The sequence below is a fragment of the Lepidochelys olivacea genome (assembly GCF_965140295.1).
Source record: "Lepidochelys olivacea isolate rLepOli2 genome assembly, chromosome: 9".
Classification (NCBI taxonomy): domain Eukaryota; kingdom Metazoa; phylum Chordata; order Testudines; family Cheloniidae; genus Lepidochelys; species Lepidochelys olivacea.
The window spans coordinates 7,606,983-7,626,524 of NC_140419.1; the positions used below are offsets into that span (position 1 = coordinate 7,606,983).

General features: G+C 45.2%; 1 protein-coding gene across 1 annotated transcript in view; it reads left to right on the forward strand.

Moving 5' to 3' along the window:
• Window positions 1-16,039: 16,039 nt before the first annotated feature.
• LOC311526041 (cytochrome P450 2J2-like) overlaps window positions 16,040-19,542 on the forward strand; it is a gene marked incomplete at both ends in the record, with an annotated part of 29,784 nt that continues 26,281 nt past the window's right edge. The window contains one exon of the mRNA XM_084638680.1: window positions 16,040-16,210. Within this exon, the coding sequence (XP_084494806.1) occupies window positions 16,040-16,210 (171 nt within the window). The remainder of the gene's footprint in view (window positions 16,211-19,542) is intronic.

Sequence of the window (19,542 nt, forward strand, 5' to 3'; positions counted from 1 at the left end):
AAAAGAGAAATTGTAAACAAAACCTATATTGATTGTCTTCTCCTATTCCCCCACCTTGTAGCCAAGCTTTTTCCTCTGGTCAGTACAACCACTGCCGTTTGTTTTACATTAGAACTGAGTTGCTCTGGGCTTAAGCTCTTTCTCAAGCTATGTGGTTGTGGGGCCTTAGACAAGTCACTTAACTTCCCTGTTTCAAAGTTTCCTTAGCTTTAGAGAGGTAAGGGATACGTGAGACTTAATTCATTACTGTTATCTAGGTACTCTGATACATTGGTGATGAGCGTCAGAGCTGCCGATAAATAATTAATTAACACTGATACAGAAGAATGCGGATCACAAGACTGTCCCAAAATAAAAACATGTAAGCTGCTAATTCCAACTTCCTCTCTTTCCCCTTACTGGTTCTTGAGAAACAAAAGGGGCTCCACTCTTTTTCTCTGAGGAGCTAATCAGAAATAGCCATTCAGAGGCCTGATGTCACCACACTGACCTTGCTCTGTCTGGTGCCTCCAGCCCATGTGCTACAGAGACTCCAGGTGAGGATGAAGTAGCTCATGGCCCCACCAGGAGTCCCTTGGGTGCACTGGAGAAGTCCCAGCCCCACGTGATATCCACAGTAGGGGGTGCTGCACACTGCATTACACAAGTCATCCTGTAGATACAACATAGGGTCTGCTTCACAGTTGTGTGGCATCTTGTGTCACCATTTACACCTGTGCAAAGTGGGTGCAAAATGCTGTCAAATCAGAGTGATGATGTTTTACACTCTGCGTTGGTCTAAGTGACTGCACAAGGTGCAGGGCAATAGTGGATGGGGATTGTTGTGGCTAATGACTGGAACGTCAAAGGTGGAACTTAGTCCCACCACCCCTAATTGCCAGCTGCTGGGATGTAATTGCACCCCTTAAACTCAGTAAGATTTCCTTACACACAAGCTGCAGTTAGGGAACTTTTGGTTGAAGTATTAACTAATGGGGTTAGTAGAAAGTACGGGCAGAGGTATAGTCTGAAATGACACTCGGATACAATGTTGAACAGAAATTTGGGATGAGGTCTTGGAACCCCCCGGTCTTTGTGGAATATGTTATCAGGTGGGTGGGCCATCAGGGACTGCAGTGCCAAAATTATCTCCACTGAGGTTCTGGTCATTAAGAAGAAAAACTTCAGCAAAAGGTTGTACAGAGTGCAAGACTCAATGGGCTCAAAGGACCTCCCATAAGTTTGGTTAACAGTATCTGCAACTCCAAGACCTCACTGGTGGACTGCTGAGGACTTTCTGGTAGCCAGCAGAAACCTGGCTGGTCACATGGTGCCAGTTCTCCTCGTTTCCAAAGCACATTATAAAAAGCTAAAAGCACTCTGCTAAGGTTGTTTGTCCAGGTAAGCAGCTGTTCTAATTCCCACAGGGGTGGACTTGTGATTGTGTCTCCCAACATTTACAATCTCTTTATTAGGATGTGGTCCATCTTATGGAAATGGTGGGAAAGCCTGTCTTAGAATGAGACCCGAGGAAGAGCTTGTACTGTCCACCAGCAGAAGTCGGTCCAGTAAAAGATATTCCCTCACCTACCTTGTCTGTCCTCTAATTAAGCTGTTGAGAAGGTCCAAGAGAATATTTGTGGCCTCTGGAGAAAAATCTCTCAAAGTCAAGTGACCTTGGCTTAAAGGCTGTCTATGTGGATAAGGATTTATACCCCTTCATGCCCTGAACTAGGGGATGTGCCTGTGTCTGAATGTCTCAGGGCCCAGTCAACTCAGGAGGGGACAGCCACAACAGCCCGTAGCTGCACTGAGGCTTTATATGAAATCTATAGGGCTGCTGGGTGGAGCTTGCTTCACACTCTTACTAACCACTATTCTCTTGACACTGCATCAGGAGCAGAGGCTGGTTTTGGGAGGACAGCTATTCGACTCTTGGGGCTCCTCAACCCTCCTTCCCAAGGAGGTCACAGCTGGATAAATGTCTACTGGGAAGCTCTGCGAAGACAGTGTCATGAAGGAGAAAACAGGGTTACCTGCCTGTAGTAACTTACATTCTCTGGATGTGTGTCCTTCACACAGACCCTCCCTCCTTCCCTCTGCTTCAGAGCCAAGCTGCAAATAGGGCATTTGGGGGTAGTGAAGAACTGAGAGGCTGGAAGAGAAGGGCTCTGTATACACTTGATATGTAGAGCTCAAGGGAATGGTGTGCACCCTTTAACTGCCAACTAGTGCCCCAAAAGAGTCAGTGACTTTGTAACCATTCCTAAATTGGGTTTCTATGGAGGCAACTCAGTCAGAGAACAAGCATTACTGCTGGTGAATAACATCTATTTATCCTCAGCTTTTAAATCTCCTGTTTACAATAAAAAACAATCCCTTTTTTAACAGGAGACTTTTCTCAGGTGGTTCCAATCCATGTTGTTTCTATGTCACAGCAAGATCTCAGATAAAAGAACTAAGTCCTATGGTTCTGGATTTATTCCTCTTGATAGAAAGTATATTGTAGGGACATGTACATAGTTTTGCTTTTCATAAATATTAGCGTGACAGGTAACTGATTCTCAATGGCCTCAGGTATTATGTTCTCAAGTGGTTACAACTGGAAGCAGCAGAGACGCTTTGGGCTGATGACCCTGCAGAACCTGGGACTAGGCAAGAAAGGCCTGGAGCACCAAATCCAAGAGGAGGCCCGTCACCTGGTGGGGTACTTTGAGACGTCACTGCTAAAGTGGTTTTTAACTACAGTTGTGTTGCCAGCAGGTATTTTATTACTAACATGAAGATTTCGTCTCAAAAGAGCTACATAGAAAAGCTCAGGGTTGGGAGATAGGACTGAGGCTTTCGGGCATCCATCTGATGAATTTTGCCCTTATTCACAACGGCGGCCCATTACGTCACTTAGGAATGAATTCCTGATGGCAACAATTTCCCTATAGCCTCTGTTTGCCCCGAGTAAAAATGATAGCTATCCCCCTTTATTTCCAGTGCTGCCATAAGGGAACACAAGCATAAAGCAAAGGCAGGGCAGCTAAGGAACTGAACAGGAAATGGTGAGGAGCTGAGGGACTGTGTGAGGTAGGATTGGGACTTGGAAGAGACTGGAGGGAGTTCAGGGAAATGCGTATGTGCTGGAAAGAGACAGAGGGAGGTGAACGTGAAGGAGCCGGAGGGAGACTGAATGTATGTGGAGGAGTGGAAAGGGAAGAGGAAGAATGAGGAGGAGAAGGAGGAACACAGTGTAGGGTGCAAGAGAAGACAGAGGAGGGGAAAGATTTACCCTTTCTATTTGCCAGTTGTTTGAAGACAGGGGTTTCCAGCCGTCCAGAAAACTCTTCAGAGTGGGTGGTCAGACTAGCCTTCACTGCTTGGAACCCATGCAGCACAATCGCAGGGGTGTGTTCCAGCCCCAAAGTGAAGATGTTGCCATGAACTTCTGCCATCTGTGGGCTGCACCAGTGCCAAAACAGCACAGGTGAAAAAACATCATGCCAAACAGTCATGATTAGGCCCCACCAAATTCATGGCCTTGAAAAACACTTCATGGACCGTGAAATCTGGTCTCCCCTGTGAAATCTGATCTTTTATGTGCTTTTACCCCATACTATACAGATTTCATGGGGGAGACCAAGGTTTCTCAAATTGGGGTCCTGACTCAAAAGGGGGTTGCAAGGTTATTGTAGGGGGGTCGCGGTATTGCCACCCTTACCTCTTCACTGCCTTCAGAGCCGGGTGGCCAGAGAGTGGCGGCTGCTGACTGAGCTCCCAGCTCTGCAGGCAGCAGATCAGAAGAAAGGGTGGCAATACCATACCAGGCCACCCTTACTTCTGCGCTGCTGCTGGCCGCGGCTCTGCCTTCAGAGCTGGGCTCCCGGCCAGGAGCCGCTGCTCTCCAGCTGCCCAGCTCTGAAGGCAGCCCCGCCACCAGCAGCCGTGCAGAAGTAAGGCTAGCAGTACCACTAAACCCCCCCCAATAACTTTGCGACCCCCCCCCACAAAACTTCTTTTAGGTTCGGGACCCCTACTATCACAACACTGTGAAATTTCAGATTTAAATATCTGAAATAAGGACATTTACAATTTTTAAAATCCTATGACCGTGAAATTGACCAAAATGGACTGTGAATTTGGTAGGGCCCTAGTCATGATGAGCCTGCTCTGTTTTCTGAGAAGGGTGATTCCAGGGTTCAGTACTGAGGCAGGGACTGTCTTTTTTTTCCCTGCTTGCACAGCACAGTTGTATTCATTTAGATTATATAAATAGACCCCAAGAGTCAAATGTGTGAACATGACCCTGTCACTGTCCAACATTAAAGAGTTTTAAGCAAGGTTTGGGGTTAGGCATACAGAAACCTTAGCCTGCTTAGTACCGTGGCAAACACCATTAACAATCCTATTAAAGATAGAGAAAAAGAAGGAAAAACAGTTAAAGCATTTGAAAGGCAAAGCATTTGTCATAAATATAAAGGGGACAGTAACCACCTTTCTGTACACAGTGCAATAAAATCCCTCCTGGCCAGAGGCAAAATCCTTTCACCTGTAAAGGGTTAAGAAGCTAAGGTAACCTCGCTGGCACCTGACCCCAAATGAGCAATGAGTGGACAAGATACTTTCAAATCTGGAGGGGGGGAAAAAGGCTTTTGTCTGTCTGTCTGATACCTTTGCCGGGAACAGATCAAGGATGCAAGCCCTTCAACTCCTGTAAAGTTAGTAAGTAATCTAGCTAGAAAATGCGTTAGGTTTTCTTTGTTTTGGCTTGTAAATTCGCTGTGCTGGAGGAAATGTGTATTCTTGTTTTTGTGTCTTTTTGTAACTTAAGGTTTTGCCTAGAGGGATTCTCTATGTTTTGAATCTGACTGCCTGTAAGATTATCTTCCATTTTGATCTTACAGAGTTGTTCTCTTATCTTTTTTTGTTCTTCTAATAAAGTTCTGATTTTTAAGAATCTGACTGGGTTTTTTGGGTCTTAAAAATCCAAGGGGTTTGTGCTCATCTTGTTTATTCTCAAGCCTCCCCAGGAAAGGGGTTGTAATGGCTTGGGAGGATATTTTGTGGAAATAGGAACTCCAAGTGGTCCTTTCCCTGTTCTTTGTCTAAATCACTTGATGGTGGCTGCTTTGTTCTCGAACAGTATGCTAAGTTTGTGCCTTGGGAAAGTTTTTAACCTAAGCTTAGGAGGTCTTTCATGCGGGTCCCCACATCTGTACCCCAGAGTTCAGAGTGGGGAAGGAACCTTGAAAGCATTAAGTAAGGCTTTCATTTTAAGAGTGTCCCTTGTTCCCTATCCCTAAAGCTGAAGAAAGTTTTTAGAAGGAGACCACCCCTCTATTTAACCACCTCTTAGTATTAAAGATGGCGATCATTATCTTTCTGGGGAAAAGAGAAATTAGTTGAGATGAGCTGGAGCTGTTGTTAAAGTCCATTTCCTAGCAGACAAAACTAGACAAATGCATACACGAGGGGAGAGAAAAGAACAGCAAAGATCGAAAATGCAGCTTCTTTCTCTGGGGTTGACTCTTCCTTGCAACCTCATTGCTGAAAAAACACAGGCATGGCACACAGAGTGATCAGCCACTCCAAGACCTGGCAAATTTGTACTCGCATCAGGCTGTTTAGGGCATTGCTCCTAACTGCTCCTTTGAGCAGAGGCTCACAATCGTATTGCCAAACATACAGTCTTGGCCAGCTGGGCCAGATTCCTATTAGATAGGAGGCAAAAAGGAAGTGGGATAGGAAAGAGAAGAAGAAATAAGGTGAGGAAGGAAAAGGACACACAAAGGGGTTGTGGGGAGATGACAAAGTCTCACACCCACAGTCGGAGCCAGATTTAGTGGCTGGATTTCTAGAGAGCTCATCACATTGGCTGCTCTCTTGAAAATCTGATCCCAGTTGTGTGTGTTGAGCGTTTTATAAAATCTTTCCCTGTGATATCATGAAAATCTGGCCCCATATGCTCAGTGTGGACAAAACCTTTCCCCCTCCCAGCTCTATTCCCCTGCATCATCCACCACCTAACATCTTACCTAGGTGTAACTTCCTCCCCACAGACTTTCTGAAGTCTGCAGGACAGGTGCCACTTTGATAGACTTCATAAAACCTGATGGAGCAGGACTCCCTCTTCTGTGCAGTTTATACACCATCCCAGTTTAAATTATGGAACAACAGGTGGGAGATGACTAGATTTGATTTTTCAGTACACATCATACAACCTTCTAAACATTTATTTAGTGGGATGTCTAAAAAAAAAAAGCCAGTTCTTTAAGGGTCAAATCCAATGTATCTGAAAATTTCTACAATATGAAAATTTATTCCTTCTTCCTCTTCATGAGGCAGAAATACTGTCCTCAGTGTTGTTTAATTCTTATGCACATCAAGGTTTCATGTACATTTGACACAATCTCTGTTTAAAAAAATGACAGAATGATCCAAGTTGACTTTCATATCTCCAATTCTTAAGAAATAAACTCTTTAGCATAAAAAAAACCACTTTATACTACCAATAAATGTCACTAATTTTCCCTGTCAGCTTATTAGTCTATTAGTTAGTTATCTGGAAATACATACCTTATTGAGGATGTCATGATCAGCTTTAAAGTTCAGCTGCCACAAGCTTCCAAGAATGGGGAATGGGGTTGGTCCTGGAGGAAGGTGTCTACGTGCCCATTGCAACTTCAGAAACTGCACAATCAGAAGAAACACAACCAGCCCTATGAGAGTCTTGCATATTGTCAGCATTTTACTGCTGCTTTATAGAGCTACTCTCTGAAAAGTCATAGAATCATAGAATATCAGGGTTGGAAGGGACCCCAGAAGGTCATCTAGTCCAACCCCCTGCTCGAAGCAGGACCAATTCCCAGTTAAATCATCCCAGCCAGGGCTTTGTCAAGCCTAACCTTAAAAACCTCTAAGGAAGGAGATTCTACCACCTCCCTAGGTAACGCATTCCAGTGTTTCACCACCCTCATAGTGAAAAAGTTTTTCCTAATATCCAATCTAAACCTCCCCCACTGTCTGTTGCAGATATACAGGCTGAACCCTCTTTATCTTGCTTTATTAAGGATTTAATGCATTAATTAGTCCACTTAATTATAGGAAGCTCTGTGTATCTCTCAAATCTCCTTCCCTCCCTGTTCTTAGAGCATAGGACATTCACCTTCTAGAGTGTGTTTTATTGTTATGATGTTGTGTTAAACCTCATGGAAACTGGTGGGCGTAACAGCTACCCCTCATTGGGATAAAAGTGTGAAACAGTTAATCTCCTTTATCGCTGAAACAGGAGCCTCCACCCAAAACACAGGCGCATGTCAGACACTTTTAGAGAACTTTTAGTGCTCAGTAGCAGGATCTGCATGGTCAGTCAGCGTGTGGCAGGCTAGGCCACTGTAGACTTACACCCCAGTTTGCTGCAGGCTAACGCACCAGATAGACATGCCTTTGAGGGCCTGTGGAATTTGCCATTGAACTTGAGTCTTTCCTGGCACCAGCCCACCAGAAGAGGAAGAAGCACTAGTAAGGAGGATAGAAGCTTATCGCCATCAGTACAGCTCTGTATCTAATACATATAGTGGGAAAGGGGATTCTGATCTGGTTCATGACAGAATTATACTGAAAGGGGTTAGTGGCTGCCATCAACCACAGATCCGGTTGAAGTTGATAGGTGTGCTGAGCGCCTTTCATTCAGGCTAAAGACAGGCGCAATTATATACCCCCTTCATGGTCATGGCTGAAGCAGTGGAGTCTTCCGCCAAAAGCACTGGCCACATGCGAGGCCTGGGCAGAGGCTTACCCATGTGAGCCGAAGGGTTTACCTGGGGACTGACTGCAAATGCTGGATTGGGGAATTCATTGGTTGGAGCTGTGTGTCTGCATGGGGTAGAGGCAGAAATCAACCAGAAAGCCAGAGAGAAGCAGTGACTGCTGCTTCCTGTGTCTAATATGATTGTTTGACTTTTACATTCTCCTCTACTCCTCATCTCTTTGTTTGTCTCTACCGGTTTTCTATAGAGTTTACACTAACTTTTTCAATACAGGTACACAGAGCCTAATACAAAGGAGCCCTGAATCATGATTCATGCAAGTAAATGCTACTGTAATAACCAACGTCAGGTACTGGGGGGAAAATGAGGCCGAGCTGGAGCCACCCCTTGCCCCAGCACCCCTTGGACCCAGAACTGTGCAGAGGAGACACCCCTCATCTGGGGGCATCAAGACCCAGGTGTTGTATTCTCTCCCCGCCTCACCCCCTACCTGGGCTTATTAGAAAGCTGCAAAGAGAAGCCAGCTGGAGACTCCATCTGAGAGGGTCAGAAACAGCCAAAGCAGGGACCAATGGTCCTCTGGAGAACTTTTTTCAGTTTTGCCTTGACTTAGTCCTGTGCTGATTGGTGGTTTGTTCCAACCCTCCCCCTTCCTCAGTCTCTTCACCTCAGGATCACTCCCTTTCCCTTCAGTGTCCCCTATCCCTTCCCTTTTGGGGATGCTCACTAAACTAAACACGTAAAAAAAGAAACCATCGTTCAACTAACATGACGTTGCTGCCATCAACTTTTTCGGTTCAGCTCAAACTGTTCAGCAAATTCGACACAAATTTGCAAATAGTTCTGGTTGATCTGAAATGACATTTTTCGGTGAATAAACTATTCATCCAAAAAGTTTCACCCTGTTCTAAGTGTAAAAGCTTTGGGGTGGGGGCCCGTCTTTTTGTTGGGTGTTTGTACAGGACCTACCAAAATGGGGTCCTGGTCCTCAGCCTTACAATAATAATCAAAGGTAAAAAACCAAATGTATTCATCTGTTGGCTGTTCCATACATTAAATTGGGGTGGTAGATAAGGTCTGCAGAAGAGGGAGCCCTGCTCCATCAGACTTTATGAAGCCCATCAAAATGGGACATTCTGCTTGCAGTTTCAGAAGTTTGCGGGGTGGTGGATAATGCCCAGGAATAGAGCTGGGCAGGGGAAGTTTTGTCCATATTGAGCACGCAGAGCCAACTTTTGAAAAGACCCAGGGGCAAGATTTTTCAACTGCCTGACAGCCGGAATCAGAGCCAGATTTTTAAAAGAGCACCCACCATGCCGAGCTCTTCGGAACCGCCAGCCAGTTGTTTAGGTGCCTAAATGGAAGCCATGCTCTTCTGAACATCTGGTTCCAATGGTGGGTCCTGAGCACATCTGACAAGGTTATCAGCTAGAAAATGTTCAGTATTTACAGTTTAACATGGAGATAATAGCTGTTACCTGACTTTCCATCCTCGCACAGCACCTCACCTGCCATGACTCCGGTTCCCTTCGCCCCTTCCTGCCCTAGAGCCTCTATTTCAAGACCAGGTAGCACAGCTCCATGACACCCAGTCCCTAACCCACAGTCCACTTCCCCCATCACCATGTCCCCACCTGGACTCCTGCCCCTCTGTATTTCTCTCATCCCTTATTCTCTGCTTTCAGCAATGGTACTGCCAGTACCAAGAGTTCCAAAAGGCAACGTTTCTCACCTCGTGCAATAACTAGTTCTGCATTATGTGCGTCCCTAGGGGTGCTTCACTCCAGGTGCTCATGCGCCTCTCAAGCCTTTGAGCAGAGACTTCTGGCTAGCAGTGCCCATTCAGCCCACACAGGCGCCCTATGCCTTCTCACGGCAGACACCGAGGCTACAGAGGGGTCTGTGGGCAAACTGCCCTCGGTTCCTTCTCTACTCAGTCATCCCTAGGGAACAACCGAAGCAGAGGGTAAGGAGGGCGGGTAGGTGAGCACCCATTGCGGGACACAACTCAAAGAACTACAGTTACTGCACTGGGTGAGTAACATTGCCGCCTTCTTCGAGTAGCAGCATCCTTTTGGGTGCTCCACTTCAGGTGGAGATAAGGCCTCTGATGCTGAGCTGGGAGGGAGGGGACGTGGCTCCATGACAGCTGCTCAGGGGGGCTCTGTCCCTCTCAAAGCACACCAGGGAGCCTGCAGCACAGCTGCCTCTATCAACAGAAGGGGGAAACACAGGCAGTTCAGGTGACATTCCTGAGCTGACCGTGCTCTCGAGAGAGATCGCGAGAGCTCCTTCCATAACTAGCCTGAAACTGCAAAACTTGCAGCATCACCAGAAGCGTTGGCAACAATGGGCATGTGAAACTTCAGGGACACCTGGTTCTTGGGTAAGGAGGGAAGGGGAGGGTTTGAAATGTTGGCTTCAAATAAGCAGCTGTCTTCAAATTTATAGCTCTGAGAACTCAGCCTGAGATCTGAAAGTCACACTGTTTTTTCCTTCTCATCATCATCAAAAGATTTTCCAGGCCAACAGGATCCCTCAGTTTCACTTGTGCAACCTTAAAATCTACAGATTATGCCTTCATTGACACCTCTGCAACTCCCATGGTCTTTAGTGCATTTGCATAGGTGTAACACCTGGGAACTTGGCAAAGAATTCTGTTTATGATGCACCAACAGACATAGAATCCATCTCTCTCTTGCTTTCTTTGGCTCTGCATGGCTAACAGAAACAAAAAATAATCTCATATGGGTCTGATACACACAGGCAGTAGGTATGCATTGATTCAAAGGGCCATCTGACCATTCACTTTAAACTAGCAAGATGATATTTTGTCATTAAAAATGTTCACTAGTACAAGTTTGCTGTAAAAATACAAATATGAGAAAACACAGCAGTAAAAACAGTGCTATGAAAACTCCTGAAGACCAAAGGAATGTAGAGAACATCAGAACATCATTCAGACCGCGTGGGGTCTCATCACAAACACGCTCTCAGAAGCAGGAGCAGATCCATCTGCAGACACAGCTGATGTGCCGTCACTGGCGAAAATGTAGCTTAGGAAACAGAAGCTACTTCAGGGAAGAGCTGTGAAAGAAGTTACACTGTAAGACATGGCCACCAAGGCTTCATGACGTTAACCTCTGAGTGTGGTATTTATCTGCAAAGGAGGAGGCTTCTGTATTAGGCAGTAAAACATACAACAGACATAGAACATGGATTGTTAACGGCCGGGTCCAGAATTGTTTAATACTGTTTTTGAGCAAAGCCTGTAAAACCCTGTTCACAACATTACGAAATTGATTCAATTAATAATTCTTGGCACTTAATATTTTCCCTCCGTACATCCTCAAGTGATTCATAACAGTGAGTAAGACATCATTAAGCCCCAACAGCATTCTCAGCTGTTGTACTTGAAGGCACAAGTAGGCATCATCCCTGTGCCCTGTGAAGCTTTCAATCTAAATGGATACAAGGCTCACATGTCAAACCCAGAGAACAGAGCTAGCTGATAGATTTTCCTCTCTCCACCACAGATATGGGTTATTACTCACATCATCCATCCAGAGGGATGACTTCTCTGCTGCTCAGAGAAGTTAAGTGACTTAAGATCACACAGGTTTCAGAGGGGTAGCCGTGTTAATCTGTATCAGCAAAAACAATGAGGAGCCCTTGTGACACCTTAGAGACTAACACATTTATTTGGGCATAAGCTTTCGTGGGCTAAAACCCACTTCATCAGATGCATAGAGTGGAAAATACTGGAAGGAGGTATAAATACACAGCATATGAAAAGATGGGAGTTGCCTTACCAAGTTGGGGGTCAGTGCTAATGAGCCAATTCAATTAAGGTGGAAGTGGGCTATTCTCAACGGTTGACAAGAGTAAGGCAACTCCCATCTTTTCATATGCTGTGTATTTATACCTCCTTCCAGTATTTTCCACTCCATGCATCTGATGAAGTGGGTTTTAGCCCACGAAAGCTTATGCCCAAATAAATGTGTTAGTCTCTAAGGTGTCACAAGGGCTCCTCATTGTTTTTGCTGATACAGATTAACACGGCTACCCCTCTGAAACCTGTGTGATCTTAAGTCACTTAACTTCTCTGAGCAGCAGAGAAGTCATCCCTCTGGATGGATGATGTGAGTAATAACCCATATCTGTGTTAGTCTCTAAGGTGCCACAAGCACTCCTCGGTTTTTTTTTAGATCACACAGTGTATTAATAAGTGACACCATCAAAGAACATAATCACATCAGCCACACCATCAGGGGCTCGTTCACCTGCACATCTACCAATGTGATATATGCCATCATGTGCCAGCAATGCCCCTTTGCCATGTTCATGTCTGTCCCATTCACACTGTGTAAATGTTGCCATAGATGTTGGTTAACTGGAGAGTTGATAACCATAAGTCAGAAAAATTGAAAGCAACAGGCAGATCTATTAAAAGGCTTCTTTCGGATGTTTTCTATAACTCTGACTAAACCCATTTGCCTCTGACTGAATCGGATTAGAGTTTACAACATAATTTAGCTGCCTAACGTAACACACTTTGGGTATGGAATGCCAGTCCTACTCCATTTTATGCAACATGGACACTGAGCGTTAGAACATCACTCAACAGGAGGGAAAAGGCGACAAAAGGAGAACCAGAGAACTTCCTCTAAAATATTACATCAGCTCAAAGTTAAAGTGAATAAACAGACACTTGTTATTTTTTCTTTTTTTTTTTGTATTTGTTTTTTCCTTTTTGTTTTAGTTTATTGCAAATTATTGTATGTGTTTGCTTCTCTCAGTGTCAATGTAGGAAGATAACTATTTTTTGCACTCTACGTTTCTTTTCTTGCTACTTCCCTGTGACTTTTCTTATCTTCCTTCTCATTGCCTTTTCTCAGGTCAGACTTATATTTTCTCCTGAAACAGAGTCTGAAGTGAATTTCTTACTATTGTAATTATTTAAACTGTTTCGCAAGAGAATGGCACTTCAGGAAAACAGGAGTACAGTTTTTCCTACTCCATCTTAAAACCAATTGTCTGGGTTATTGCAAAACTTTGTTTTAGGGTGTACAGTTGGCCATGCTATGGAGATCAAAGTTCTCACAGCCTGGAAACATTTCACTGATATCAGTGTCAATATATCATAGTGCCTTCTGCAAGAAAAGTTCTGCCACGGATGCCTTATAGAAGGAGATACTCTCTGCTCTCTATATATTGTGGGTGAGTCCAAACGGCCAGTAGAACATAATGAGTGCTTTTTAGAAGAAGGCTGAGTCTTTTATCTATTTTATCTTATATCTATTACCTAGTGCCACTCGCAGTCTGGAAGAAATACCAGAGAAGCGACGAGCTGTTCAGCCTCTGGCAAAACAGGATATCTAAATGGTCACGGAACTGTTTTGGAAACAATAGGGCCTGATCTAAAATCCAGCGAAGGCAATGGAAAGACTCCCATTGATATCAATGGGTTTTGGTTCAGTGCTATTCACACACTGGATTTGTGATAATAAAGTCTGTACATTATAAATTCTTAGAGAGAGAACAGCAAAAGCAAAGAAGAAAAATAGCAATTGAAAGTGATTATTCTTTTTTCCCCAGTAGTGCAGTTCCCCACGTCGCGTGTGTTTGGGTAATAATTAGTCAGGTTCAAAACTGCAGTAGCGTCATTCATGTCAGAGGGGTGAAAAAAATTTCGCCACTGGCTTGAAATGAAGTAAATCAGATTTTCCCCAGATAGAGATAATGGGACTTAAAGCAAGACTGAAGGATGCAACCTGCTACATATCTGGCACTCTAATTTCTCTTAATCCACGGGGAAACTGAACACAACGAAACAAAAACCCACAGCTGAAAGTCATAATCACACCTGTAACTCAGGCTCTTGTTGGGCATTTAAATGAATTCCCTGGAGTTCATTCTGTACTTAATGAATTATTGGCACTAAAACGTTGGATCCAATAGCAGGTACACAATGTGCTCAGAGTGATTCGGTAACCTTGATTCTGCCAAAGAGATATGAGTCTGGAAACGGCAGCTGGCACACTGAAGCAACTGCTGAAATGAGATATAACGACATTTGCTTATTAACAGGCAGTTTACAAGAGCTTAGTTGGGCTGAATTCTACACAGTCAGATTCATTCCTCAGATACTGAAGAAACAATTATTATTTACTTTCAAAGGTGTCAAAAACAATACATAAAAAAGCGCTCACCCAGAAGCTATACAAGTTGGAAGGTTTGATCTTCCGCAGGGATCAATAGGGAAGGAAAGGCAGCCATTTTATAGCAAAGGTAACAAAAATTGAGTGAAAAGACTGTACTTGAGGTCCAGTTCTAAAGAAATGTACACATCCCAAACAAATAAATAATTCTAGGAAGCGCTGCATGCCTGAGAGTGGCCCAAAGTGGTCCATGCCAAGTCGGTTAGCAAATTTGATCATGCTAGCCAGCTGCCATGACCTGACTCTTCCTGGACACACATCTTATTTTGGGTTGCCAGTGCAGCCTTTTTATCCCAATCATCTCAGGGTGCTTGCCTGTGAATTGAGTGATCCTGGCTACTTCTCCTAATTTTATTTCGAGGGCCCTGCAGAGCTCTTAAAAACCTACCGACGGACTATACCGCCAACTTCTGCTCGGTTTAAATAAACGCCTAGTGTTTCGTCAGTCAGACTAAACATAACATAAACCTAACAAGTGTTCAGAAATCTTCCAACTTGTTACTCCAATAGGGACAGCCTGTTCTTATACGGCCCCAGCCCTGCTTCCCCTCATGACCGCAGTCTAGCTCTCCGACCCCATCTAGGATCCTGCTCCCTCTCCCCACAGCAGCCAACAATCCCTCAAATTCAAACCCTCCAAATCTCTAACAGGCAGACTGGGTGGAACATCCATCCAGGAGTCCAAGCCTGTGTGTCTATGTACACTCAGCACCATGTTCTTTTTGGTCTTCATCCTGCTTCATATCCCATCATACGATTTCGCTTAACATTTTATCCTATGACCACATCTCTTACCAAACAATTTTCAAACCAACGTAGTTCCTTCTTCACACCAGCTCACGGCCCAGGTGCATTCATTTGCTTCTGCCCTTCTAAGCTAGCAAGCACTCTAGGTCCTATAGTGCTCAGAGATTGATCCATCAGGTTTACAAGTGGTTTGCCTTCAGCCAAGAGAATACCAGTCTTGCTTCTCCACCAAGAATGGGTCTGGAAGGATGCTAAGGTTGAAATCCAGGGAAGTCAATGGAAGTTCTGCCATTCACTTCAATGGGCCCAGGATTTTGCCCAAGAATGCAAGGCCCTAAAGAGGTGTTTTGGTTATTTTTGTTTTTTAAATATTTGAACTGTGCATTTCTCCAACTCCAGGCTTTCTGTACAGTGAGCAGATTCTTTCTTGCAGTCTTGCCCATTTGCACTGTTCTGGCATGCCCAGTAACAAAACGCTCCAGTGAAGAGAATCATTTTATACCCTTACTATTCAGAGGCCCCCTTCATAGTGGTTTCAGCTTAATATCATATATTTTATCTTCAAACTATTTTCTGTCTTCAAACTATTTTCCTTATATATTCAGTCATATTATCTTGTTTTGGTGTGATTGCTTTGCTAAACAAGGTATTAATTAACCGTATACAGTATCTTGTGGATGCCTTCACTCCCATTTGCAATTATAGCAATCACTTCATAGAAAAATAATATGATAAAGATAACATTCTTAGCTGTTTTTAATGCATTTTAGCTGCTGGGAACAAAGAGAAATGTCACCATTATATAAAAAGAAGTGGAGTACTAGTGGCACCTTAGAGACTAACCAATTAGACTAATTAGTTAACTAATTGGTTAGTCTCTAAGGTGCCACAAGTACTCCTTTTCTTTTTGTGAATACAGACTAACACGGCTGCTACTCTGAAACCTGTCACCATTATATGAGAGTCCAGATGCCGATGGATCACAATTTCAGAGCCAATAGCATGTAGCCCCAGTATCCATCCTAATAGGAGAGTTTCTCACTGAAAAGAGAGAGAGGTCACACTGGGAGATCACAGAACAGGGTGGGAGTGGTTTGGCTAACTGAAATGGATCACCTATTTCAAAGTTTACTAAAAACGCGTTAGTTTGGCAAGTGTAGAGTGTATCAAAGAGAGGAAACAATAGAGAGAGCGAGAGATGACTAGAAAGGGCAAATGCGCTTAGCAAAGAGCTAGAATCTAACAGAAACTGAGCTCAGTGTATGCAGCTCCAGGACAATTTTCAGAGAGACAGTACCCTCAGCAGAAAGGAAATTGATAACACAGCACGGTGAGATGTTGGGGATAACTGAGGTTGCAGTGGCTCTGATTGTGTGTCTCCTGATTGCACAGTTTCTGAAGTTGCAATGGACACGTAGACGTTTTCCTCCTGGACCAACTCCCCTACCCATTATTGGCAACTTATGGCTGCTGGACTTTAAACTTCACCGAGAAAATCTTGTTAAGGTATTTATTTTAGCAGAATTCTGTACTTGGCTGAAATAGAGAAGCTTGGAATGATTCAGGTGGATTTAAAATTGGCATTGCACAGGAGTTACCTAATCAATTATAGGGTATTCCGCAACCTGACTTAATTATTACCCAAACACACGCGACGTGGGGAACTGCACTACTAGGAAAAAAGAATAATCACTTTCAATTGCTATTTTTCTTCTTTGCTTTTGCTGTTCTCTCTCTAAGAATGTCCAAATAGGCATATTTATAATGTACAGACTTTATTATCACACGTCCAGTGTGTGAATAATACTGAGACCCTGAACCAAAACCCATTGATATCAATGGGAGTCTTTCCATTGCCTTCACTGGATTTTGGATCAGGCCCTATTGTTTCCAAAGCAGTTCCGAGACCATTCAGATATCCTGTTTTGCCAGAGGCTGAACAGCTCGTCGCTTCTCTGGTATTTCTTCCAGACTGCGAGTGGCACTAGGTAATAGATACAGAAGACTCAGCCTTCTTCTAAAAAGCAACTCATTATATTCTACTGATGGTTTGGACTCACTCTCTGCTCTCTATATATTGTGGGTATCTCATTCTATAAGGCATCCATGGCAGGACTTTTCTTGCAGGAAGCACTATGATATATTGACACTGTGGCAGAGCTCCGACCTTGTCCCCGTGGGTCCCACGCTTCCAGGCGGTTTATGCTAGCTTCAGAGGGTTGCAGTGAGCCTCTATGTCTTCCTTCTCTCTCTAGGGCCAGGGATGCAGTCTACTGAGCCTTTTTCATCATAAGCCAGCAAGGAGGTCGGTGAAAGAACTCCCACAGTCTCTGTTGCTCCTACGGCCTTATACCAAAACAGTTCAGCCTCCTGTCCTGACAGGGGCCTGTCTTCCCCTCCCAGGAAGTGTTTCTGTTGTGGTGGGTTGGGGGGAACCCGGGCCCGCCCTCTACTCTGGGTCCCAGCCCAGGGACCCTAATGGTAGCAGCTCTTGGCAGCCAACCTTTCACTGCCAGAGTTGCTAGATTTCCCTGGGCCACTTGCCCACAGCTCTCCTTCTTCTCTCTTCTTCACCCTTACCTTAAGGCTCCCTAACCAATGACTTGAGCGTGTCTTCATGAACCAGCCCTTCAGGCACACCTCCTCTCCCCGGCTTTCCTCCGCCTGACTGGAGTGAGCCCTTTTGTAGTACCAGAGGGGCCTTAGAGTCAGGAGGTCACATTAGCTTAATGGCCTCACCTGACTCTTTGCAGGTTAATTAGAGTCAGGTGTTCTCATTAGCCAGGAGCCTAGCCCCTGCTCTGGTCAGTCAGGGAACAGAAAACTGTTAATCCAGTGGCCAGTATATCTGCCTTCTGCTACTCTGCTGTACCCAACTGGCCTGGGTCTGTCACATATCCCTCCCCCCTGCTCAACACCAAGGGGTTGGGCAGCTTGGGACGCCAGACAGCGTGCGCGTGATAAGCCATCGGCGTTGCCATGGCGACTCCCTGTTCTCCACTAGATGTGGAACTGGAAAGGTTGGAGGGATAAGAACCACCTGGTTACCCTCGTGTTCTTTTCCTTGTTCCGTTGCACCCATTGAAGAGGGGCATGGTCGGTCACAAGGATAAATCTGCACCGCAACAGGTAATAATGTTTCCATGGCCCATTTTACGGTGAGGCACTCTCTCTCTCTCACTGCATATTTTTGTTCCCTCGGAAGGAGTTTCCTATGAGGTACAGAATTGGGTGGTCCTCTTCCCCAACCATCTGCGACAGGACGGCCCCTAGCCCCACTTCAGATGCATCTTTCTGTAGGATGAATTCGTTGGTGAAATCCGGGGCTATCAATATGGGGTTACTGCAGAGGGCAGTCTGTAGGTCCGCAAATGCCCTCTCTGCTGCACCGGACCATCTGACTGGATCAGGACCATGGGCCTTCACTAAGTCAGTTAGGGGATTTGCCCTTGTGGCAAAATGGGGGATGAAAAGCCGGTAATACCCCACCACCCCTAGGAATGCTCGGACCTGCTTCTTACGACTTGGCCGTGGCCAATTTTGGATGGCCTCTAACTTATTCAGTTGGGGTTTTAACAGACCTTTTCCCTACCACATAGCCAAGATATTTGGCCTCCATGAATTCTACGGCGCACTTAACAGGGTTCGCCGTAAGGCCAGCTCGCCTGAAGGTATCAAGGACCGCCCCCGCCTTCAAGTGGGTTTCCCAATCTGGGGTATGAATCACCATGTCATCCAAGTAGGCCGCAGCATAACTGGCATGGGGGCATAATAACTTGTCCATGAGGTGCTGAAAGGTAGCTGGGGTCCCATATAGTCCAAAAGGGAGGCCTGTATATTGGAAGAGACCCTCTGGTGTAGAAAACGCCGTCTTTTCCTTTGCATCTTCGACTAGGGGAATCTGCCAGTACCCCTTTGTCAAGTCCAGGCTTGTCAAGTACTGGGCATTCCCCAGATGGTCCACTAGTTTGTCGATGCGGAGTATAGGGTAGGCATCAAACTGGGATATCTTGTTTAGTCGACGGAAGTCGTTGCAGAACCTCGTGGTGCCATCAGGTTTGGGCACCAACACTATTGGTCTGGATCACTGACTGTGGGATTCTTCGATGATCCCCACCTCCAGCGTTTTCCTGACTTCTGCTTTTATTTCCTCCCTTTTGGCTGCTGGCACCCGGTAGGGCCTCATAGTTACTCTAGCCCCAGGGTTCGTGATGACATGGTGATATGTCCCGGTTGTGTGACCCGGCTTTGTCGAGAATACGTCTTGATATTGGGCGATCGTCTCAGTTACCTCTTTCTTCTGGGCTGTCATTAGATCAGGAGACACCCTCACCTGCTCAGGATTTTTGTTCCCTGGGTACAACTCTTCCCGAACCACTGTGCATGCCTTTCGCGCATGCCAGGGTTTCAGAAATTTGACCTGGTATATCTGCTCTAGTTTTTGATGTCCTGGTTGTCGCACCTTGTAATTTACTTCCCCTATGGGTTCGACTATTTTGTAGGGCCCTTACCACTGGGCCAACAGCTTACTTTCTGCCGTGGGTACCAGTACTATTACACGGGTCACCGGGTTGAAACTGACAAACCTTGGCTTGACGGTTGTAGTAGGATCTCTGGGCCTCTTGGGCCTTCTCTAGGTGCTCCCTCACTATGGGCATGACCCAGGCTATCCGGTCCCTCATCCATAGCACATGATCTATTACGTTCTTTCCCTCACTGGGTTCCTCCTCCCAAATTTCCTTGGCTAGGTCCAGGATGTCTCGGGGGTTGCGTCCATACAACAGCTCAAAGGGAGAGAATCCGGTGGAAGCTTGGGGGGCCTCACGGATGGCGATCAT